Genomic DNA, 24696 nt, shown 5'->3' with positions numbered 1-24696 from the left:
GCTGGAAGTAATGAGAACCAATTCCAGAAGCAACTGGAGGCCAAAATGTTCAGCAATAGTAACGTTACCTCTCTTGCTCTGGTCTCCGCAACTCAAAAATGAAGTATTTGGAAAAGATGATTTCTAGCTCCCTACTTTTTGAACCATCTAACTTGGCACTACATTGTAACTCTTCTCACATATATATTTATTTCCCCCTAATTTATGTTTAAATTGTATACATCATAACTGCTATAAGAATTCAAACAATACTCCAATAAAGATGTTAAAAAAAAAGAATTCAAACAGTACAGAAAGATGTCACATGAAAAATAAAAGTCTCCACAATTACCATTATCCCACTCCTCAGAGGCAATGGTGGCTAACAAATTTTCTATTTCCAGACATTTTCTGTTATTAATTATAATTTTCATTTTTAGAAATTTAGAATTACAGAAAAGTACCAAAAATAATATAACAATCCCTTTTATTCCCTATCACCATCTCTTAACCAACCACTATTTTGAATTTAGTGTATATCCTTCCAATTCATTTTTATACTCTTACACACATATATACGTACCTCTGAACATTATAAGTATGGCTTTGTATAGATTTAAATTTTAATTTACATGAATGCCCTCACACTGTACATCATGTTTACAAATTTACTTTTTTAAAAACATGGAATATTTCAGTAACTGAGAAGAAAAGAATATTAAAAGACTCCTGAAGCCAGCACCTAGCTTTGTTAAATCTTAACATTTTACCATATTTTCTTCTGATTTTTAAAAGAAATAAAGCACTGCAGATAGTTGATTCCTGTGTATGCATCCCATGATCCCCGTCTCCTCCTTCCCTCGGTAGAAAAAAACCTCTATCCTGAATAGGTTTATCATTCACGTGAATGTTTTTACTCTGGTAATATATGTACATACTTTTTAAAAAGCAATATATAATTTTTTTGCATGTTTTAAACTTCACAGAAATAACATGATTTGTATCCTTAAGTTTTATTTTTTCTTATTAATATGCTTCTGTGTTTTAATTATGTTGATACATGTGGAGCTACTTTGAGTTGCTTTATAGTTTTCCATTATATTCACATATCATATTTAGTTTGTCAATTTCATTACTAATGTATATTCAGGTAGTTTTCAATTTTTGCTGTAATAAACAGGCATCCTTGTACATATCTCTATGATATATTAGGCACATTATAGACATGTTCAAAACCTTCCATCCCCTGTAGTTATTGACTGCATGTGCCAGGCTTCTAGAAATTCGTATGTTAAACTGAACCAACTTGATGGGAGTAACTATCCACTGGACTCGTTTTCCAAAGAAAACTATTGTTTAGAGTAGCAAAATTATAAGCTTACCTAGACATGTTGTAAAGTCCTTGAAAAGTAACTCAGAGCCAAGTTTTGTGAATTGGAATGCAGTGCTCAAGTCACATTCTGCTTTAAAACTTGTAACAGATATAGATGAATTAAAGAGAAAAAATATATATATTCAGAAAACACTTATGTTTGGTTTTGGTGCTGTTTAACAATGTATCAGACAGCTTTTGCTAGGTTATGCTGTAACAAACAATCCCAGAATCTCAGTGGCTTACTATATTCAAGGTTTATTTTCTGCTGTTCACATTACATGTCAGTTGCAAGTTGGCTGCAGTTCTGTTATATGTGTGTGCTTTGCTCCAAGACCCAGGCTGAAGGTGCAACCTCTGTCTGGGTCATACGAGCCTCATGGCGGGGGTAAAAAGTGATGTCAGAACTACATAATGACTCTTAAAGCTGTGCTTGGAATCTGCACAAGTGACTTCTAGTCACATGTCATTGATCAAAGCAAGTCTCATAGGCAAGCCTACGTTATCAAGGTGGGGGGATATAATTCTGGAAGAACAGTGCCACCTGCCCTGAACGCAAATGGGATCATACCACACAGACTCTTCTGCAGTTTAGTTTCTTCATGGAAACGCATGTATTTGGATATTTTCCCATATCAGTACAGATCTATCTCACTCTTTTAAGAGGATTTATTAGTTTTACACTGTAAAGGTATAAAACATTTATGTTCTAATCCATAAGTCCCACAGTTGTTTAGCTGTACTTTGATATCTGAAAGGATACATCATTGAATGCCAGTCTTTTTGTGCCATAGCTTCCCCTTTCCTAATGCCTTGGCTGTATTTCAGCAAGTAATTTTCCACTACTACATACAGCAGGGCTGTAATGAACATCATTGCCTTAATTTCTGTGCCAGTACCTGTTTATTTTCACTTGTTTTGATTTCTGATAGGACAAGTTCTCCCTTCTTACGTTTTCTTTATAAAAACTATCTTGGCTATTCTTGCACATAAATTTTATAATCAGCTTGACAAGTTGTATTTAAGAAAGCCTGTTGGGATGTTTGCTGGGACTGCATTAAACTTATAGATTTTGTTTGGGGTTTTCCAATCCGAGAACATAGTATCTTTTCCCACTTATCCATGTCTTTTTAAAATATGTCTTTTAAGTTTTATAGCTTTCTCCATAGTGATCTTACATATTTGTTTACCAAAGTTGACTATTTCATCTGCAAATAATGAAAGCATTGGCTCTTCCTTTCCCATCTCATCTATTTTCTTACCAGGTAAGTTTACACGGGCTGGAAATCTGAGAGGTATGGATCAGCTCTCCAAGTCTTTCCCTCGATGTGGTTTGAATTTCCATTATATTTGAGAGTATTTCTGTAGTTGAGGGAATTTTCCTAGTTTCACTGGAGATGAAAGTTTTACTGTATTCTGAGGGTTCTTTTCATCTGATTTATCAGTATTCAGGGAGGAGGCATACTTTACTCTGCTACCTTCCCCAGAAAGTCTCTACCCGCTTCTTCACGGTACAAGCACCCTTCTCACATCCTATCACCTGCTCTTCCTCTTCCTGTCACGAGCCTTCCTAGACTAACCCGATGCTTCCGTGGGTTTATTCGGCAATTAATCCCATTGATCTTCAATTGCCTGTTTGTATCCTTGTCTTGGAGTGTCATTTACATCTCTTCGTATGACTGCATTCTTTCCTTCCAAACTATATTTTGTTCCTAAACCACGTTATAAACACATGGAGATCAGGGTATATTTTATACCTTGTTTATTGGGTTAGTTTTATTTTCTTTCTCCTTTTTTCACTCTAGTCTCAGAACTCTGAGGCCAAGCAGACACCTACAAATTACATCCAAAGATGTGGAGTTTCTCCACACTGGGGGCCACGCAGCGCCCAGCTCTCAGCCCTTCCTTTTCCCACCTGAAGCACAGCAGCTGGATCCCAGCGCTCCTGGACCGTTTTTGATGACAAAGGTCTAGTAGTCCAACCCGTCCTTTTACAACTTTCACAAACTTGGCAGACATTTCAGGAAAAGTGTGAAGCTGCTACAGAAAAGCAATCGTATAGGACAAGTTCAGAAGAGATAGTACCACCACCTCTTAGATTAACACTGCTTATACCTTTGTGGAGGCAGATGGTATGCAGTGTTGGGGACTTGCTAAGCTTCCACACTGTCTTTCTGTTTTTTATTTTTAATAGAGGTAAAAGACACAAAACATAAAATTACCATTTAACTGTCTTAAGTGTACAATTCAGTAGTGTTAAGTATTTTCATATTGTTGCACAACCCATCTCCAGAACTCTTTTCATCTTGCTAAACTGAAACTCTGTACCCATTAAATAACTACTCCCCTCTCCCCTCAGCCCCTGGCAACCACCCTTCTGTCTCTGTGAATCTGACTACTCTAGGTCCCTCATGTAAGTGGAATCACGCACTGATTTTTGGCTTATTTCACTCAGCATAATGTTCTCAAGATTCATCCGTGCTGTAGCCTGTGTCAGAATCCCCACATTGTACATATACACACCATGTTCTGTGTATCCACTCATCTGTCTAGGGACACTTGGGTTGCTTCCACCTTTTGGCCACTGTGTCTCTCTCTTTTAAATCAATTATGTACTCATCTTCACAAAAAAACAAACAAACAAAAGCTAAAAATCAGGAACAAATGCAGAGCTGTGCACTGAACAGCCAAATAAATCACTGAGATCTTGACCACTATGGCTCCGGTTTGCTGGCCCAGCTGGGGAGATTCCTCATGGCAGGGTCTTCCTACGGCTCTGTCTTCCAGAAAGAAACTCAGAGGTAGCAGCAACTTCAGAAAAGCCAAGACAGAAGGAAAATCCTGTGGCGGCAAGATCCCAAGGGAAGGAAGACTCTGCCCAAGTAGCCCAGCCTCAGCAGAGCTGTTCAGGCACAGGTGCGGTGGCCTCAGCACACACAATTCCCTGAATTCCAGGATGATGTTAACCAAGTGGTCCTGGACTTGGACCCCACTGAAGCAGCTCAAGGTGGAAGGGGGTCTCATTTACTGTCAGACTCCCAGCGACAGCCCCCAGCCGGGCCTCATCAAGGCACATACCCCCCACAGCCGCACCACACAAGACTTCTTCCTTTCTAAGTGGTTTCTTCATTTTTTCCCTTTTGTTCAGCTCTCGCTGGAGGCAGACAACTGGCTCCACCTTCCTCGGAAGGATTTAAAAAACATTCCAAAGCTATGACAGAAGTCACTCTTCACGTGTCTACAAGCCCCATTGGCCTTATGGACATGTGCCCCCGTATGTAGAAGAAATTACAGATATTACGTTGGATATGGGGTCTATGTCCCTAAATGTAAACTAATGCTGAGAAAGAAGGCAACTTCGAACAAATACAAAACCCTCATTTAATTCCACCTGGCAACCTAACCTTTCATTAGTAGAACCAAAATATCCTGTTTGAGAGCTTCCCTGGTGGCACAGTGGTTGAGAGTCCGCCTGCCGATGCAGGGGACACGGGTTCGTGCCCCGGTCCGGGAGGATCCCACATGCCGCGGAGCGGCTGGGCCCGTGAGCCATGGCCGCTGAGCCTGCGCGTCCGGAGCCTGTGCTCCGCAACGGGAGAGGCCACAACAGTGAGAGGCCCGTGTACTGCAAAAAAAAAAAAAGAAAAGAAAAGAAAAGAAAAAGAAAAAAAGGAAGGAAACTCCAGATTCAAGAAAAAAAATTCAGAAGAAAAATCCTGTTTGAAATAATATCTGTTTAATGATAACAGTGAACACTTACTAACAGGTGACCAGTGACTGACATGTAAGGATGCTTTACCGCATGTCAGGTACTATGTGTTATGAGCATTATTCCTATTGCTCACCATGACCTATGAAGTGGCTTCTATTCAGTTTTACGGACGTGAAAAGTGGGGAACACTGCAATGGGTAGTAAAGCTGGGATTTTAAATCGGGTGTCTGACTCCAGACCTGCTTCCTCCACCACAGCCTCTTCCGTCGCCCCGTTAGCAACTGCCAAACAGTAAAAAGATGGACGTCCCAACAAGAAATATAAGCAAGAGTTGTGACTATGACGAAAACCAGCCCAGCTAACGGGCTCTGCCTTCACCGAGAACAGCTGGTCAGATGGTGCGCCCGGCCAGCTCTCCCTGGCCCGGCAGATCCGTCCTCCTGGTCCTTCTCCACACCCCCACACCCCGCCCCTTCTGCTTTGTCTTGGGAAAAGGGTCCCCTTTATTAATGCCATTCCTGGAGATGTGTTTACACAGGGCAGGAAACTTAATATCAACATTCCCTGAAGGAGAGTGTCTTGTCACTTCTGTGAAGCACTTCAGGCAGGCAGAGACCAGCCTCCCAAATCAACAGGCACTTATGCCCTTTAAACAGAGTCTGACGGGAGAGTTTGTTTCTACAGAGAATCTTGGAGTTCCTGAGCCCGTTTGTTATGATGAGTTTGAGAGGCGGTTACCCGTATACACAAAACTCTCCCTGGTGCCTTAAGAGGCTCTCTAAGAAGGATCTCAAGGAATCTGTTCACAGCGAGGAGGGGGAAAATAGTGGATTCAGGCACTCGACGGGTTGGAAAGGACACACTTGATGAGCGAAATTCTGCAAGTCTCCACACACTGGCAGGGGGAGATGGGCTCCAGGGCCAGAATTCTGATAGGATGTGAAGGCTTGCGGGGGGTGGGGCCTTAGGAAGCCCAAGGGGCCACCATCAGGGCTCAGCAGAGCATCACAGGATCAAAGAATGAGCTCAGGTGGGTTTTGCGAGGTGAAAATGGAGGGCACGTAACTGTCGATTTTTTCAGCTTCCTTTCTTAGCTTCTCTTGTCAGGCATCTCTTACCTGTTACCCCTCCCACCTCTGCTAGAGGCTAGCACTGCCCCCCCAGCGCCCCGTCACTCTCCCCACGACCCTGGGGGCTCTCTCCTGTTCTCATGGCTTCAAAAAGAGTGATGGGGGTTTCCCTGGTGGTACAGTGGTTGAGAGTCCGCCTGCCGATGCAGGGGACACGGGTTCGTGCCCCGGTCCGGGAAGATCCCACATGACCGCGGAGCGGCTGGGCCCGTGAGCCATGGCCGCTGAGCCTGAGCGTCCGGAGCCTGTGCTCCGCAACGGGAGAGGCCACAACAGTGAGAGGCCCGCGTACCGCAAAACAAACAAACAAACAAACAAAAAACAACCAAAAAACCAAACCAAAAAAAACAGAGTGATGATCCCAGACTCCAGCCCGGGCTACCTGCCTCCTGGACATCCCACCTGCCTGTCCCTCCCCCATGCCTCTGGCCCACCATGTCCGATATGTTGTCCCACCCCTAGGTGCCCTGTTTCCTTGCTGTTACCTTTGGGAACACATCACCAGAGTTTTCTCTGCTCTCCTCTCTCCTGCCACCTCCTAGGTTTGGGCTGCCTGAGCATGATTCTTACAGCTCTTCAATATCCTCCCCTCCCCACCCCCCAGTCCCACCAGATCCCTCTCCCTGTAAAACTGATCATGATGGGGCCATGCTCGTCCCTGGACCCCTCCTCCTCAGGTTCCTTTTACAAGGATGGTTCCCTCCTCCCAGCCAGTCTCAGTGGGCCTGGACTGCAGGTATGAATATATGAGCCAGAGGGGCCATATACTTTGTGATGAATTCCTGATTTTATCTTTTCAGATAATGAACGTTTACTTAGTATTTACCATGTAATCGTATCATGGACCCCAAACTGAGTGAGGCATAATTCTTGCCCTGGAAACACTTTCAGTCTAGAAGAACTATAATCCAATCAAAGGACAGCACCATGGAAACGGTGAGAACGCTGGCTGTGTACGATGATTCTCGGGGAATCTGCCTGCAGGTGAGTCAAAGGCTGCCTGGAGAGACGAGCCCACCCCAGCTCTCCTGCATTCACAAGATCCACCTCTGCTCCCTCTTGGCAACCAAGAGGCAGTGTGAACCTGATTTCTTTGATTCTCCCTTGTTTGCTTCTGGTTCTTCCACAGGCAGGTGAGTGAGAAGAGACCAAAGTTGTGTGCATGAAAAAGCCATTGTGGAATTTAAGGTAGAAGGAAAAATGAGACCATCAGATACCAGGTGGCTTGCCAAGGCGCTTCTTCCCCACGACAGACAGCAGGCAGTGTGGCCTCTGGAGTTCAGAGCTGAGCTCAGACGCTCCCGCCATCTTGGCCTTGCCATCAAAGGCCAAGACTCTCCAAACCTGAGCAGTAAAACCCAGGGATTCTCTGGAATACAGTAGAATATGCCCTGCTCTCCAGAGGAAAGCAGTCAAATAAGAGCCTCCCAGCTCTCCCTGGTGCCCTCTTAGAAGGGCCACGTATTTCCCGGGCGGTCCCAGCCGTCGGAGGCTACCAGGCAAAGGGGGAAGTGATGCCTCTGATTCCCCAGGCCTTAAATGGGAAGGTGCGGGTGAGAAATTCTACTTAACAGTTTACTCAACTGCCTATTCACAGGTTCCTCCAGACTTTTTCAATGCAGCCAATCAAGGTACTGGGGGTAAGGGGTGTGTGTTCCTGATGGGGAAGTGGAATCCCAGACAAGGGAAGAAGTGACATTGGCCTGGTCCACACGACAGGTCAGGGATGTGAGGCCTCAAATCCAGGATTCCTACCTCGATCCAGTGTCCCCTTTGCTACCGTGTATCCCCTCTTTCTCACCCCCACTCCCACCGGGAGATCATCAGCTAAGTGGAAGGGCGGCATGGTGGAAGAATGGCTCAGATTCCCAGAGGAGGGAAGCAAACTCAGATGCCACCTCTGGGCCAGCGACTGGGGGATGACCACCCCCAGCCCATGTAAACTGGGGAACGAGGGGCGCATGGAAGCTGACACACACCACTGTCTTCACCCATGCCTTTCCTGGAACAGTCTGGCCTGGTGACGTCGCAGCCCTTTCCTTCCACGTCCTCTGCCACCACTCACTCATTACCCAGCCTAGAGAAAGCCTCCGACAGCCTCTAACTGAACCAGAGGCCTCCTGTCTCCATGCCAGCCTCCCTCCCTCCCTCCCTCTCTCTCTCTCTCTCTCTCTCTCTCTCTCACACACACACACACACACACACCTCTGTGTGTATGTATTCCCAACTTACTGCTTCAATTATGTTTGCCCCTATTCATCAAGTCTTAAACTTCTCTACCCGACTTTCAAGGTCCTCCACAACTGGCCCCACTGTGTCAACCCTGCCGGTCCCTAAAGGACAACCAGGCCACTGGAGCACTGGGAAAAGGTCTAAGATGTGGCGGATGATGTTGAAGATGCCCAAGGTGGTCCCCTGGGGTGGAGCACGGCATCAAGGAGCAGGAGGTAGGGCGAGTTGCCGTAAGCAACCAGCTCGTGTACTTGCAGAGGAGCCCAAAGCCAAGAGCTGGAAACACTGGAGGTAAATCCGAAGCCAAAAGGCAAGGAATGACCAAAACAGACAGAACAGGTTTCAGTAACCGAGTGTCAAGGTTAGCACTGGTACTGGTTTCCTCAGACTCTACAGATGTTATGGCATAAAGCAAACGAGGAATTATTTTGGGGTTTTTGAGGATGAGATTCTTGGTGTGGACGAAAAGATTTAAAGATGGAAAGATGTAAAATGGTGCAGTTGCCATGGAAAACAGCATGGTGGTACCTCAAAACCACACCCAATTACCACATGATCCAGCAACTCCACTTCTGGGTATATTCCCAAAAGAAATGAAAGCAGGGACTCGAATAGATACTGGTACACAGGTGTACAAACAGCATGATTCACAATAGCCAAAAGGCAGAAGCCACCCAAGTGTCCGTGAACAGACGACTGGATAAACAAAATGTGTTCTATCCGTACAATGGAATAGTATTCAGTCTTTAAAAGGAAGGAAATTCTGACACGGGCCACAACATGGATGAACCCTGCGGACAGATGCTAAGTGAAATAATCCAGACACAGAAGGACAAACACTGTATGATTCCACTTACATGAGGTAACTAGAATAGTCAAATTCCTAGAGACAGAAAAGAGAATGGTGGCTGCCAGAGGCTGAGAGGAGGAAATGGATACAGAGTTTCACTGCGGGGGGAGATGAAAAAGTTCTGGAGACAGATGGTGGTGATGGATGCACAAAAATGTACATGCACTTAATGCCAACTGAAATGATACTGAAAAATTGTTAAAATGGTCAATTTTCTGTTGTGTATATTTTACGACAGCTAAAAAAAAAAAAAAAAGGATGCATAAAGGGAAATGAAAGCCTTTCAGTCCTAAATTTGAATTGGAAGTATTGGCAACCACACATGATGTATTTTATCTTATCTTCAGGTGGACGGGGGAACTATTTCCTAACTCCCCATACTGAATGACTAACCCAACAGCAAAAAGCACAATTAGCAGAGCCAACTCTAAGAGTGGCGTCCAAATACCATTTCTCACTAAAAGGAGTCAGGGTTTCTTGGAGAGATAGCCAAACCCAGGTCTGGGAGGAGCAAACGTATAAGAGCTTGGAACATTTTGTAGTATGGAAAGCAGGAAAGGATCAAACCAAGATTTTGTCAAAAGAACTCAGGAGCCAATTTGGACAAGTTTCCACTGGCAAAAGATGGGACACCTGTGAACATCAATCAGGATAATAAGGACATGGAATAACATACATCATGTCTGTTTAAATCCATGAGTTCTTAATGATCTAAAAAGTTTTTATTTCACTGGTAATCTTGGAAGGATGCTAGGGAACTAATTCATTATTTTGAACACTGAAAAGTAAAATGAAAGAAGCAAGCATTTATCCTGCCTTTCCAATACAAACTGTATCTCAGGGTAACCAAATATTTGATAAACTAAAAAAAATATGTTTAACTGTTATAGACGTGTATCAGCTAATAAAAGAAGAAGGAATGAGAGCATTAGAATGCGACCGTTTGCAACCCCTGATGAAATAACAGATCTTGGTAATGACCGTCAGTGGCTGCTGAGCATTACCTAGCCTATTTTTCCAATCACAGATTTACACGAAAAACAGGGGAGAGAGGAACATGTTAAATGAGGGGAATGCAATCAACAAAATCCAGGCTGTGGGAAACCTACAGGAAAAGCCTAGTTTCTTTAGCAAACACATTCCAGGAAAAAGAAGAGAGAGTAAAAGGGGAACTATAGGTTAAACGAAACTTAAGAGACATCAACAGAGGCAACGTATGGACCTTATTTAGATCCCAATTTGAACAAATTGTTAAAGAAAATTAGACAAATGGGAAATTTGAACACCGACTGGATATTTAATGATTAAGGAGTGGTGGTTAGCTGTATCAGAGTGATACTGGTCCTGGGGCTGTATTTTTTTAAAAGTGTCCTTATATCTTTTAGAGATACAGACAGAAGTATTTAGAGATAAAATGATAAGTTGTCTGGAACTTCCTTCAAAATAACCTAGTGTAGGGGAATGCGGGGGGGGGTGGGGGGTGGGGGGATACAGATGAAATACAGCTGGCCGAGAGTTGACATTTGTTGAAGCTGGGGGATGAGTAGACACTCTCTACTTTTGCATATGTTTGAAATTGAACATATTCTTAAAAACTTCTTTAAAAGGCAGGAATTGAACTTAAAGTCTTCATCTTCACCTCTAACCCTCCTGGGACGCAGGTACTGTGGCATCTGGCTTTGCACACCTGCATAAACAGTATTTTCCCCTGTAATTATCTGTATTCCTATTCAGGCCACTCCTGGCCCTTTACACCTCACCTTTACGGGCAGAATCACTGAGAAGAAGAGGGTGGGACCCCACCTCTGAGGTCAGATCAGCCACTTCCCAGGGCAGGGATCTGGTTTGGGAACTAGAATCAGCCTGGATTTCTGCTGCTGCTTCTACCTCAGCCTGGACACAAGCCGCCCAGCCTCACTGAGCCCTACTGCTAAAGCACGCACAGACACACAGCTCCTCCACAGCATCTTCACAGCGTGTCTCTTCCTTTCCATCAGACATCCTTCTCTAAGTGGGAACGGGTGCAGAAATGCAGAGGGAAGGCGGTCATCACCTTGCAAGGGCGAGGCAAAAGCGAAATGAACAAGAGCCACTATTTGTAGCCTTTCTACACTATAACCGAAATGATATACCCAAAATGCTCCTTGAATCCTGCCCCTCCACTGTCTAAGTCTCCTCCTCCCGAGGCCAAGTCCAAACTCTCCAGATGCCTCTGCCTGCTGCATGGCCCCCTCACCCCAGCCCCTGACACTGCAGAAGAGCCAACAACTCAAGAGGTGTCCTCAGCTTACCATGTCCTTCCTCCCATGCAGCAAACTCCTACTCATCGTTTCAGACTCGCTATAGGAGTCCACTCCTCCAGGAAGCCTAGCTTCTGTCGGTGTGGCATCCTAGACTCGCGTGGAACCCAGATTCACCCCGCGATAGCCCTCCATGCACTCAGACTCTCACTTTTTTTTACCTCCCCTGCCAGACTGTAAGCTCCTGGGATGCAGAGACCACCTTGTTCGTTTTCGATCTCCAAAGCCTAACGAGTGTTCAGCTCACAGGAAGCAGGAGAAAAATATTTGTTGGCTGGTTGTCTGATGAGGCAAATGATGTGTCTGGTACTGGTGTTTGTAACGGAGCTCTACCCTCTGTGGATCTCCACGGCCTGCGGGGACCTTAGACACTGAATGGGTTTAGTTAATAACAGAAAAACAAAACCAAAGGAACCACAAACTGAGACCAACTCTGAGGTCACTTAACCCATGGTTTCCCACCATTGTTTTTACATTTTAGTAGTTAAGTATTTTATAAGAAAAAATAAAATTAGCCCATCAAACTTGAAATTTCACAGATACTGTTGCTTAAAATGAGGCAGGTAGCCATGGAAACCTGCTCTACACAGACTGCATGAAGTCAAGTGGATACCAGGCAAGCTCAGGAAGGTGACATGTTACTATGGTAGCTTTGCTGTAACAGCCAGCATGAACTATCGTCATGGGCACTGCCATCAGACCCTGGATTGATTTCATGCATGCATTCATTCATTCATTCATTCATTTCCACTGTGGGCCTTGAGGAATCTTAGTTCCCCGACCAGGGATTGAACCTGGGCCCACGGCAGTGAAAGCGTGGAGTCCTAAACCCTGGACCAACAGGGAATTCCCAGACCCTGGATTGTAAATACCCCTTTCTCACTATTTCTGTGCCTGGCCTGATTTCTTAACCTTACCAGTGCAGATACTCCAGCTCAGAGGGGCTTCATAAGTTGTCCAAAGTCACACAGCAGGAAGATTAGAGCAGGGGACAGGATCTCGGTGCTGGACTGATACGTTTTCACCTCACTGACCTCCCCTTCTAAAAAGTGGGTTGGAAGCTACTTGCTCACATTTCTCAACAAATCAGAGCCTCACAAATCAACACGTCCTGCAGCTGGTCACCTCACTTCCAGGGGGCAACCACTTAAAACTTATAAATATGCTCTAGCCTCAAAATGGCTAAACATAACATACTGTAAGATTGAAAAACTAGGCTTTTACACACAACGCTCCCATGTGATTGGCTATTTATTATTGGCAGTTCTTTCGGTCCATTTCCCAGTTCTGCTCTATTTCAGAGACCAGTCTTTAGGAGCCAGTCTGGGTCACCAATCTTATAAAAACTTGCTTCAGTGCTGAAATAACTAAACAGTAACTTTTATGACTGCTTAACTATATAGATATACACATGCCTGTATATGTATGGTAACTAAGAAGCCAAGGATTAATGCCTAACAGTGGTTATCTTCGGATGGTAAGATTACAAATTCTGTGCCTTGGTTTCTATGAGTTTTTCATTTCTCCATAGTAAATATACACCAAGTTTAATAAAAGAAAAAATAATTAAGTTTTACTGATACTATTTGAAAAAAAAAAAACTGTTTGTTTTTCTGAAGCCATCTTTGACCTGGAAAACATTCTCTTTTTTCAAATAAGCAGTATTTTCCTATTAAGTGTACACTGTGAGAGCCACATTCTTTATTTCGGGTCAAGTTAAGTTCTCTCTATATGCTAGCGAAAGGTTTTATTTGTTGTTTGTTTTCCCCCGCCTACTCAATTTTGATGGGTAACCTGTATTATTGCCTCTCTTTGCCTGGTTTGATTTATGATCTTGGAAGTCAGGTCATTCTCTGCTAGGTGGAAGAAAGAAAGAAAAAAAAAAAAAGGCTTCCCCACCTAATACCTGATAAAATATCTGAAAAGGTCATTGCAGACCTTGACAGAAACACATACAATTTCAACCCAATCTGATAAAACAGCAACTAGAAAACTTTTATCAGAAGAAAATGTAACTTGCCATTTCCCAGCTCAGTTGACTGAACTTTTTTTTATCTGAAATGACAGACATCATAAGATAGGAAAAGCTGCAGATAAGAAGCCAAATTGAGTTGTCTTGAATCAGATCCGATTGTCTGCCTGGGTTCAAACTCCCACACCTGCTCTGAATGTGTCAATGAAAGTCTCTTGGCATGGTCCCGGAGGGGTTTGGAAACATTGCAAAAGTGGTGAACTTTGAGACTTCAGCGTTTATTCTGCGATTATAATTAACCTGCTCACCAGTTGCTATCGATCAATACTGAATGGAGCTGATAAAGTTTGACTGGATTTCTAGAAGTAGAAATGGAGATTTAAACTAGGAAGAAAAAAAGGAAGATTAAAAAAATACTTTAAGGATTTAATTCAATTTTAAGAAGCAAAACTGGATCTGTGACTGATGAATCCCAAAGCCTGTGGCTTAATAATCCTCAAAAAACTTCCCACCATATTCTGGTGGTAACTCCTTGATTTCTCATCCTCCAAAATAAAGTTCATCTATGATGATTCAACACAGAGTGAAAGACATCCTCACATTCATTCCATTTGCAGAGGGTGAACCACATGGCATGGCTTACCTGTCTGGATTATATTCCTCCTTTGGCAAAAAAAAAAAAAAAAAAAAAAGATATTTAAAGACATGAAGGCAATTTGGGGGCTCCTGCAAAGTACTGAAGGCCAGAAAACCAAATTCCCTTCATTCAGATAAGAGGCTTAAATATCCTGGCTCAGTTCTGATTACAGAGTAGCAATAGATAAAACTCTAGGCCCCCTGCCAGAAACGAGAAAGCTTCCACTCACGGCTTCTGTGATCAGCTCAGACCAATTCCATGGGCTCTTCCAGCCTGGGGTTTTATCCACTGTCTTGATCCATGCCCCTATTCTCATCTTCATTAAAAAAATATAATCACTGTGATTCCTCTCGTCCTTTCTCAGCTCTGACCTTCGGAGAAAAGGGAATACGGAGAAGATGGTTCTAGTTTCCTTAAGAAAAGGGACTTTTGAGAGAGCCAGACGGCTTTGCTCTTCTTATGCAGCCAACAGTCCCCCCAGAGTAAGAAGAATCTTCTACTTTGCAGGGTCTGAATTCTGGGCAATCTCTCTTTAATTCTCTGCACACCCAAATCGGGATGCAGAAAGGAAGCTTGTGTGAGGCAGGGATTCCTGGCATTGCAAATTCTGCAGTATCAGAATGAGACGGAGAGACATTGGTGGGAAACAGGAAAACACAGAGGAGAAACCACACTGGGGAGAGGGAGCAGGTAGTGAGCAAAGTAACAGAAACTCCTGAAGTTTACTTGAGTCCTTCAAACACCACGTACCTTCTGGATCCGAAGAGTGGAGGGCCCTTAAGCTTGGCAAATGCAAAGTGCAGCAAACAGGGAAAAAGCATGGTCCTAGAAGTGGGACTTACCTGGGTTCTAAGCCAGAGCTGTTGTTTACTACCAGCAGGAATTGGGGCAGATTAATCATTCTGAGCATCAGTTTCCTCTTCTGCAAAATGGAGATCACAATATCTAATTCTCAAGAAGGACTTAAAAGTTCCTGTTACCTGACAACTTCCTCATTGACCCTTGAGAAAGGATCCAACTTACTTGCATATATGCACAGTACACAATACATATATATATATATATATACATAGATATATGTGTATATGTGTGTGTGTGTGTATATATATATATGTATATATATATATGCATATATGGTACAAGATATAGGTTCTTATCCCTAAAAAGTTGAAAGTTGTTAGCTGGTTTCCAAATATGAATGTACCCAAACTTGTAAACTTATTTTGTATAAATTAAAACAGGTCAGAGGTTATTCCTAGTATAACCCCACTCATATTATCTTCCCTTACCTTCTTTAGAAGGAGACCGAAGAGTAGCTCTATAGTAGCCAATAAAACGTTTAAATAGTCCTCCCTGGAGTGTGTTACATGAGATCATGTCATGGGCCATAGAAGGTCAATATAACAGAGTGATACTCATTCCCAAGCCATGAGAGAGCCTTATCAACTGCACCTTATGCAGGACTGTAGGTCAAAGAAGTCACCAGCAGACAAATACTTTCAGATGTCAAAAAGGCCCCTTCAAGATCTTAAAACAGCAGCATCCCTGGACCTGCAGGAATTGCCCACTTCTCGAGCAAGGCAATGGAAAAACCAGTGGTCCTTCCTCTTTCTTATGCAAACAGAAGCAGCAACGTTTGCAACCTGCTTCAGCTCTAAATTCAGTACAACTCAAAGGTCTTAAAAAGACAGGTTGAAAAGAATTGGCTAAAAGACTTACCTTACCTCGGGAGAAGGTAATTTGGTTTTCTAACAGAATCCCCTCACTGTCCTAGGTTAGTGGTTTTCCATTCTGGCCCCAGTATAACCTGAGGGAGAAGTGCCCACACCAGGAAAAGTCACCAGTGTATGTGCCCACGAGGGGATCTTAGGAAGTCATGTCAGTGGTGTTGGGTTCGGGGAGGGGGAGGACATCTGATAACTGCGGATGGAGATCTGCTCCCAGAAGGCATTACTGAGAGTAGGATAAGGGTTTTTTGACCCCTCAGTAAAGGAATCTCCTGTTGGATAAGCAAAAATCAAAAGCCGAATTCAGTAAACGACAATTTATGTTTTAAAGTACTTTTCCTGTACATCCATAAACTCTAAATATAGAACTCTATTTTTTTTAAAGGCAGGAGACTTTCAGGAAGTTAATTCATGAATACTATGTCTTTTAAAAAATTTAATTGGTTTAATGTTTTTTTTAATTGGTAATATAGTCACATGGCTCAAAATTAAAAAGGTTCCATTTGTACACCCGTGTCCACAGCAGCACTATTCACAAGTCAAGAGGAGGAAACAACTCAAGTGTCCATGACGGATGAATAAACAAAATGTAGTACACACATACAATGGAACACTATTCAGCATTAGAAAGGAAGAAGTCATATCACAGGCTACAACATGGATGAACCTGGAGGACATTATGCTGAGTGAAATTAGGCAGTCACGGTATGATTTCCACTTACATGAGGGATCTAAAGTAGTCACATTCATAGAGACAGATCTGAAGTAGCCAGATTGGGCTTCCCTGGTAGTGCAGTGGTTAAGAATCCACCTGCCAGTGCAGGGGACATGGGTTCGAGCCCTGGTCTGGGAAGATCCCACATGCCGCGGAGCAATGAAACCCGTGCGCCACAACTACTGAGCCTGTGCTCTAGAGCCCGCGAACCACAACTACTGAGTTCACGCACCACAACTACTGAAGCCCACGTGCCTAGAGCCCGTGCTCCACAACAAGAGAAGCCACCGCAATGAGAAGCCTGCGCACCGCAACGAAGAGTAGCCCCCGCTCGCCGCAACTAGAGAAGAGCCCGCGTGCAGCAACGAAGACCCAACGCAGCCAAAAATAAATGAATAAATAAATTTTAAAAAAATAATAAAGTAGTCAGATTCCTAGAGACAGAATGGCGGTTACCAAGGGCTGGGGGAGGGTGAAGTTCGGAGTGTTGTTTAATGGGTATAGACTTTCAGTTTTGCAAGACAAAAAAATTCTGAAAATCTGTTTCACAAGAATGTAAACAACAACTTAAAACTACTGAACTGTACACTTAAAAATTGTTAAGCCAGTAAAAACGAAACAAAGTAAATCTTAACTTTAACCTCCCTGTATTTTAAATGTATTTTCTTGTTAGTTAATGGATTAATAAAGAAGCACAGAAAGGACAATGAAAACTGGCTAAGGTGGTTAAAAATTCGAAAAGTTCCAAGGCACAGGTGGTGAAAGTCCTCTTCTCACCCTTTCCCCTCACCTCTCCAGTTATTCCCGACGGGCAATCAATGCTACAGATTCCTTGTGAATATTTCCAGAGAGAAATTAAATATTTCCAAATGCATATACTCTTTTCTTCTCTTTTTTTACACAAATACAGTGCTACACACACATCCCACACTTATAAATGTCTTGAAGAGGATACCATACCATTACATAACGAACTTCCTAATTTTTTATGCTGGCAAGATATCGTATTGTTTGTACGCACCATGTGAACACAAACAGTCCCCTAATAATGTGCATATAGATTATTTACAATTTTGGCTGGAATAATTATTTCCAACGACACAACAGTGCTGCAACAAACATGTGCCCATAGAATATATTCTATATTTGTAGACTAAATTCCTAGAAGTTAAATTTCTAGGTCAAGGGTATCAACTCTGTAATTTGTCAGATATCACAAAGGGCTCTCCATAAAGGTTGTCCCAATTTACACTCCCATCCACAGGTATCAGAGTTCCTGTTTCCCCACACTTCGGAGTATGTTTGCTTTCTTAGCTCCTTTAAGTAAAAAAAAAAAAAAAAAAAAAAAAATAGGGAGGGATACTGAAGAAAGTGTTATCTAAAGCTGTCTCCTGTGCATCATTTCACCTGAGCGCTTAGAAAGTACCTAACAAATGTGGCTTGACCTTTCAGTGGGACACCCCTGGGCAGGTGACAGATCTCACTAGAAGCAGTGACGTATCCCTGGCTACGCCCCCCTCCCCAGCCACACACACACCTTCCCCCATTTAAGTGGTTCTCAGGGCAACACCACAGACCAGCCCCAGCTCTGACTGACCTGCTCAGGTTGGTAACGGAAGTTAAATAACTTTGGTTTCTCAAAGACTGACGAATCGTTCTCCAGCCAAACAAGCTACCTACGACAAGTTGATCTCACAAAGTTCCTTACATAAATGCACTGGCTCTGAAAGCAAGTGGCTTAACTAATAAGCAGTCCCCAGAAGATCCAGAAAACACTTCAGAGTTTTCCACCAACCTATACCATAAACAAACTCTTAGAACACCATGAATGAGACAAAGCTTTCAAAGAAACCATTTGGCTAACACTGAGTGATATACATGCATTTCGTTGTGTTGTTATTGTTTTTTAATCAACCCTTAAAATGATTCAAAACTGTTGCACTCCTTTGAAAATATAACTGCTTGGTCTTCTGTTACACAAAAGAATTGTTATTCCATCATAAACTATATTTTCATAGCTTCTCCAGTAACATCTACCACAATGTTATTTTCTTTAAGGCATATTCTCATATAATTTCCAGTTTCCTTTTCAGCCTTAAGTATTTACAAGCATTAATTGGTACAAAAATCAACTTTATTGTGGTGTAAGGTACACACCATAAAACACTCCTATTCTAATGGTATACGTCCATGAATTCCGACAAATGGATATGCCTACGTTAACAACCGTGATCCAGATCTCTAAAAGGAGACAGCTATATCATCCCGCCACAGCTAACTCACAGGCACACCAACGCAGACCCGAGCCCTTGAAATGCAAGAGTCCCCAGCACAGCTCCACTGGCAGATGGCCAGGCGGTGTCTCCTTAAGCACTTTCAGTGCCCAGGGGTTCATGAATAAGACAAGCCACAGCCCACATTCCATTTCAACAACTACAATCCTGTGTGCAAAAGTGTTCTTCTCAAATATCTGCTCGCCTAGAGCAACACAAAGTTAAAAGGACATAGACTTCTGCCTTTTAGATATTTATACACAGACACTCTCTCCCTCTCTTACCCACCCTGGGACTTCTCCAACGGAAACTGCTCCAGTGGTTTCCCGAGGCTTCAGGAACCCTCTCCCATCCGGCTCACTCCTCCCCAGAGCCCTGCGGTGGGTCTCTTCAGCAGCCGTGGTGTGTGGTTTGACCTGGGCAGAGGACTGCAGCAGTTCCCTCCTGGATCTCCACTGAAATATGTGCTCAGTGCCCAGCATGTGCCAGGCACTCACACATGAGTGAGACTCTGTCCCTGGTCTTAGTAAGGTCACATCATTCCATCAGTGCAGCCTAATTCATGAATTCAATGGTTGTGTCGGGGCTCATACTGAACTTGGAATGAATTAAAGTTTATATACATGGCAGTCAAGGCAGAGTCATTCCTTCCACCCTAAGTCCAGAGCTCTACAGAGGCCCCTGTTTGCTTTCATTACTTTGCTTTTTGCCTTATTCCAATAACCAACAAAAGAACTCTGGCACGATATGAACTATTGTTGATACTAACGTTTAATACTTCCTAGAGAAATGAAGGTGGTCTCTTCTTTCTCCTCTTTGAAATTAAAAACAGTTTCTGAGTGAAGAATGAGTTAATCTGTGTGGTTTCACCTATGGTGATAAATACGTCATTTAAACAAAGCCGGGCTGGGTTCTGTTACTTCATGGTACCAGTGTGACAGTAAATGAGGGCATGCATTTTCTTTCTTCCTTCCTTTTTTTTTTTCTCTTACCAAATTGCAGGTACTTTTCCTGACAAACTTCTATTTGCCCTTCAACACCAAGTGCAGACGGCACCACCTAGGTGAAGGCTTCCAGATTCCTAGACAGAGGGAGGCACACCTCTGTCTTCTCTCCTGTGCTCTTAGCCCATGGCCATAGCCCACTGCTGGGTCACTCACCTGCCTTCATGGCTGTTTAGGGTGACCAATTATCCCCGTTTGTTGGGGGCCTCTCCTAGGTTTAGCACTAAAACCCCCTAATCCTAAAAAGCCCTCAGTCTTGAGAAAATCAGAAAAATTGGTCACTCTGCATGATAGTGACTATTTACTCAAATAGCCATCATTTATGTGCCAAAGCCAAGAACTTCACAAACGTTACCTTATTTTTCTAATTTAAAACAACACTAAAAGTAGTTACAACCATCCCATTTTACAGGAAAAGAGAGGAGACGGAGAGAGGTAAGTACCTTGCCCGAGATCACAGGGGCACCTGAGATGGAATCTAGGTTTGCCTCTGTCATACCTCACCCTGTACTGCCATCTTAGGACCCGGTGGCAACTCCACACAGCAAGCTCTCAATAAACACCACGGACTCAGTAATCACTTGTCATCATCCTTCGGTCACTCAGCATCAGTTAACATGTCAGTGATGGTCCTCGATAAAGCTACCAGGCATTAACAGGAGGGTCCATGTGATAGGAGGAACATATAAAAAGCACATGTACATACGCTGCTTTGAACTGGCCTGTATGCAAGTGCCACCTGCAGAACATGCTGGAGATGTGAATGCCAACAAATTCAACGTGCCTCCAGTCCCCTCACATAGGTAACCTGGAACCATTCATCACCTGACCACTTAAAACACTTGGCTGTGTACAGAAGAGAAAATCCAACTGCTTGGCCAGACCCCGGGGCTGGCTTTAGGTGGGACTTCCTGAAGTAGTGGGACAGAGCACAGCGGACCCGGAAGACAGGCCGCACTTGTCAGCAAGGAGGGCGGGCCCTCCTTGGGCTTCCCTGGTGGCGCAGTGGTTGAGAGTCCGCCTGCCGATGCAGGGGACGCGGTTTCGTGCCCCGGTCCGGGAAGATCCCACATGCCGCGGAGCGGCTGGGCCCGTGAGCCATGACCACTGAGCCTGCGTGTCCAGAGCCTGTGCTCCGCAACGGGAGAGGCCGCAACAGTGAGAGGCCCGCGTACCAAAAAAAAAAAAAAAAAAAAAGGGCGGGGGGGCCCGGGGCCCCCTTAAAGGTCGGCTTGCCATCTGTTGACACTGGAGTGTGGGAAACATTACTTAAACACCCTCCGGCCTGGTATGGGTTACATTTGAGAATCTAAACACTCACTGTGCGCACTCCTCACACAGTATGTTTTTTTACATTGTTGTGGCTGTAACTCTCATGACCACAAAGAATCCCCCCCCACAAAGAATCCCCCCCCATCTTTGGATGTCAGACTTCTCTTTTTGCCCTAACCAAGCACCAAATTCTCAGTCCAGGATCACAAGAGTTAGGAAGCAACCTCCCCACCCCACCCCCCCAAGCTCGAAGAAGTGAAACTGTGTGGACCATTCCTCCCTATTTTAAAATAGGAGTTCTAGAGGGAGCTCTAGAAAGAACTCAGGAGAGTTCTAAGAACGCGGGGCCAGAGGGGCCCACGCCCAGCACGCCCACCTCGAGCTGCCATTGTATGGAGATGCTGCCCAGCTATCTCTCAAGGTCCTCCCGGGGGTCTCCGGAGCCTGGGGAGGGGCGGGCCCTCCTCTCTGGGGTTGCCGTCTGGCTCCCCCGTGACGGGGAGGGGGAAACTGGGAGCCACAGCTCCTAGCCCCGGCGCCACATCCACGGTTAATCAGTTTACCTGAGATGTGTATTTGGGCGGACACCCCTGGGGATCTTCCCCAGGCCACCCAGGGTCTGAGGATAAATTAAAAGCTCTTCAAAGCCTGGACCCTTCTCGAAGCCAGCCCAAGACTGGAAACCTGGGAGGAACAGGCTTTACTCTTCAAAGTGAGAACAAATGCGAAAGGATTTAGCACTTAGTAGGTAGTCAATAAATGTTAACTTTGTTGCTCAAGTCTGGGCTTCCCCTCCCCTACAAGAGTCGTCTCCATCCAAGCCGGATCCCGTCCCTTCCTGAAATTCCACAGGACCAGAGGTCATTTGCATTTTGAACTAGCGTTGCCACTTCCTTTCTCTCTCAGCCTGAAGCTCCGAAGCCCTTCCTCGGACTTCATTTTGTTCATCTGTAAATGGGAGCAAGGGGCACACGTTTGACGTCCTTCCCAAGTCTGACATTCAAAGAAGCTATAAAACTGTGCCCATTACGATTGTTAATTTCTAACCCCAGCCCTCGGGACCGGACGAGGCTGAACACTTGGACCTGCGGCGAAGTCTCCACTTCAGTCGGGCATTATAAAGATTCACCTCTGGGCTTCCCGCGTTCCCGGACACCGACCTGGGGTGCGCTTCCAACGCAGCCCTGGGCACCTATGCCCCGCCGACCAGCACACGGTCACAACACGCTCTGGCCCCGAGGCACCCACCTGGCACTGATCCCAGTTTAACCCATCTCCATTGCTAGGGTCCCTCATTTGTTCCCGGTGTGAACTCCCCGACAGGAAAATCTCCTGCCACCCCCGAGGGATCCTCCAACTGGCCCGCCAAATGGCCCAGAAGATCTTGGGCCCAAGCCATGTAATCAGTTCCCTGCGGAGGACGCTGAGCAACGGCCGAGAGGAGGTGGGAGCAGAAACCCGCTGCTCCCAGCGCTGTGCAGCCGGGTCGCCCGGCGGCCTCCGCAGTCACCTACAGACGGGCGCTGCCCGGGCGCACATAGACCCAGACACACCCGACGCCCGGGGCCACCTTGCAGTCGTCTCTCCCTTTCTGAAAAGGATCTAGAGGGCAGGCCCGCCTTCACTAAACAGAATCTGGGTTCCGTGGGGCTGTGACCTTCACCGCCACTACCGCCCCGCCCCGGCCGCCAGGTTCTGTCTCCCAGTTTGCTTTCCTTGGAAACTCACGCATCCCCTCTATCCCCTGCCCCCGCCCCCGCATACCTGTGAAAAATTAAATGTCCCAAACAAGGCTCAGGACTACCTCTGTCCCGGCCCCGGACCGCCCGGGGACGCGCGCTCAGCACTCACCGAGATTGGGGTGTCGGGCCGCAGGGTTGGCCCGGCCGGGCAGGCTGTGCAGAACCGGGCTGTCGAAGGGACCGGCGGAGGCGGAGGCGGCGGCGGCCGCGGCCCAGGACGCGCCCACGTCGGCCATGTAGGCGGGGTAGGGGCTGGAGTAGGAGCCCGCGAAGCCGGCTCGCCCGTACTGCTCGCGGCCCGCCAGGCCGGCGCCCGCCGCCCCGCCGCCACTGCTGTAGGCCGCGGCTTCCCGGGCCGCGGCGGCGGCGGCGGCAGCGGCCAGGGACCCGGTGGTGCCCGGGAAGGAGAAGCGCGGCGACACGGGCGGCGGGGTGTAGGCGGCTCCCTCGGCTCCCGCCTGGCTCCAGCCCGGGCTGCCCTGCTGGGTCCCGGGCCCTGCGCCCGACGGCGCGGCCCCTGAGCTGCCGCCCGAGGCGGCCCCGGACACGGTGCCCCCGCCTCCGCCCTGGAGGTAGGACAGGCCGAGCACGGAGGAGGGCACCCGCGGCGTGGGCACGTAGACCGGCGAGGACGCGGCGCCTGCGCCGTGCATGAAGGCGCCCGGACCGCCCGCCTCGTAGGGCCCCGGAGGGGGACCGTGGTTGGCGGCCATGGCCAGGCTCTGGTACATCGCCCCGCGCGCTCGCAGCGTCCGAGTCCTCAGGACAAGGAGCAGTGCGAGGAGAGAAAATAATAATACAAAAATAAAAAGACGAATAATGTACAAGTGAGGGGCTCACAGAAATGAAGATCAAAAATCAAAGTTTAAAAAAAAAACAAAAAAAAACCCACACGAATCCTTCAAAAATATATACGTATTAAATCCAGCATTGAGCCAAAGACTCTAGGCTCTGGTTTATTCAGGAAAATCCCAAACTGAATTTGCGGTTGTTCCCGGAGGTGGTGGAGGAGGGGCCGAATCCACTGAAGGGACTGGAGGTCGCGAAGACGCGGGGTAGCGCCCGGGCGCGGGCACGGGGCTCCAGCCGGGGTCACGCGGCCTGGCCTGTCGCTGCGCGGCACTGCCGTCTTCAGGACACCCCGGCCTGCGGAGCAGGGTGCGGGAGGCTGGCTCCAAGGCCGAGGGCCGGGCTGGCTCCTTTCCTCCGAGATGCAGCCGCGTCTAAAGAGGGAATGACAAAGCGGGAAATAAGTTTATCCAGAGCTTTCAGAGCCCATTTCCCCTAAGCTTGGTTGCTTCTCCCGCCCTGCAAACAAAATCGCCACTCCCGGGGGTCCATCTTCGGAGGCCACCCGACTCCGCGGGAAGCTATTCTGCAGACCGGCTGCCGGAGGGAAGCCTCGGGGAGGAGCGACTTAGAGACCTGGGGCTTCCCACTTATTGGACATGAAATTACTGGTTATGATCACGCTCAATTTTCTTTTCTTTTTTTCTTTTTTTTTTTTTTTTTGCGGTACGCGGGCCTCTCACTGCTGTGGCCTCTCCCGTTGCGGAGCACAGGCTCCGGACGCGCAGGCTCAGCGGCCATGGCTCACGGGCCTAGCCGCTCCGCGGCATGTGGGATCTTCCCGGACTGGGGCACTAACCCGTGTCCCCTGCATCGGCAGGCGGACCCTCAACCACTGCGCCACCAGGGAAGCCCTCAATTTTTTTTTTTTTGTATTGCTTGTCAGGAAGGACTTTAATTTTACCTTATTTCTAGCATATTCTTGTCACA

At 46.1% G+C, this 24696-nt stretch overlaps 1 protein-coding gene across 3 annotated transcripts in view; it reads right to left on the bottom strand.

Annotated features, from left to right (window-relative positions):
- The window catches only part of GATA4 (GATA binding protein 4), a 79824-nt gene that overhangs the window by 25356 nt on the left and 29772 nt on the right, over nucleotides 1-24696 (bottom strand). For all 3 annotated transcript variants that reach the window (XM_081237603.1, XM_081237602.1, XM_081237604.1), the window contains exon 2: nucleotides 23027-24140. In XM_081237603.1, coding sequence (XP_081093729.1) covers nucleotides 23027-23648 — 622 coding nt within the window. In that variant the 5' untranslated portion in view covers nucleotides 23649-24140. The remainder of the gene's footprint in view (nucleotides 1-23026; nucleotides 24141-24696) is intronic.

This window comes from Mesoplodon bidens, assembly GCF_964165515.1.
Source record: "Mesoplodon bidens genome assembly, chromosome: 6".
In the NCBI taxonomy this organism is placed as follows: domain Eukaryota; kingdom Metazoa; phylum Chordata; class Mammalia; order Artiodactyla; family Ziphiidae; genus Mesoplodon; species Mesoplodon bidens.
The sequence above is the reverse complement of the archived record's forward strand: the minus strand, read 5'-3'. Positions and strand labels throughout refer to the sequence as shown.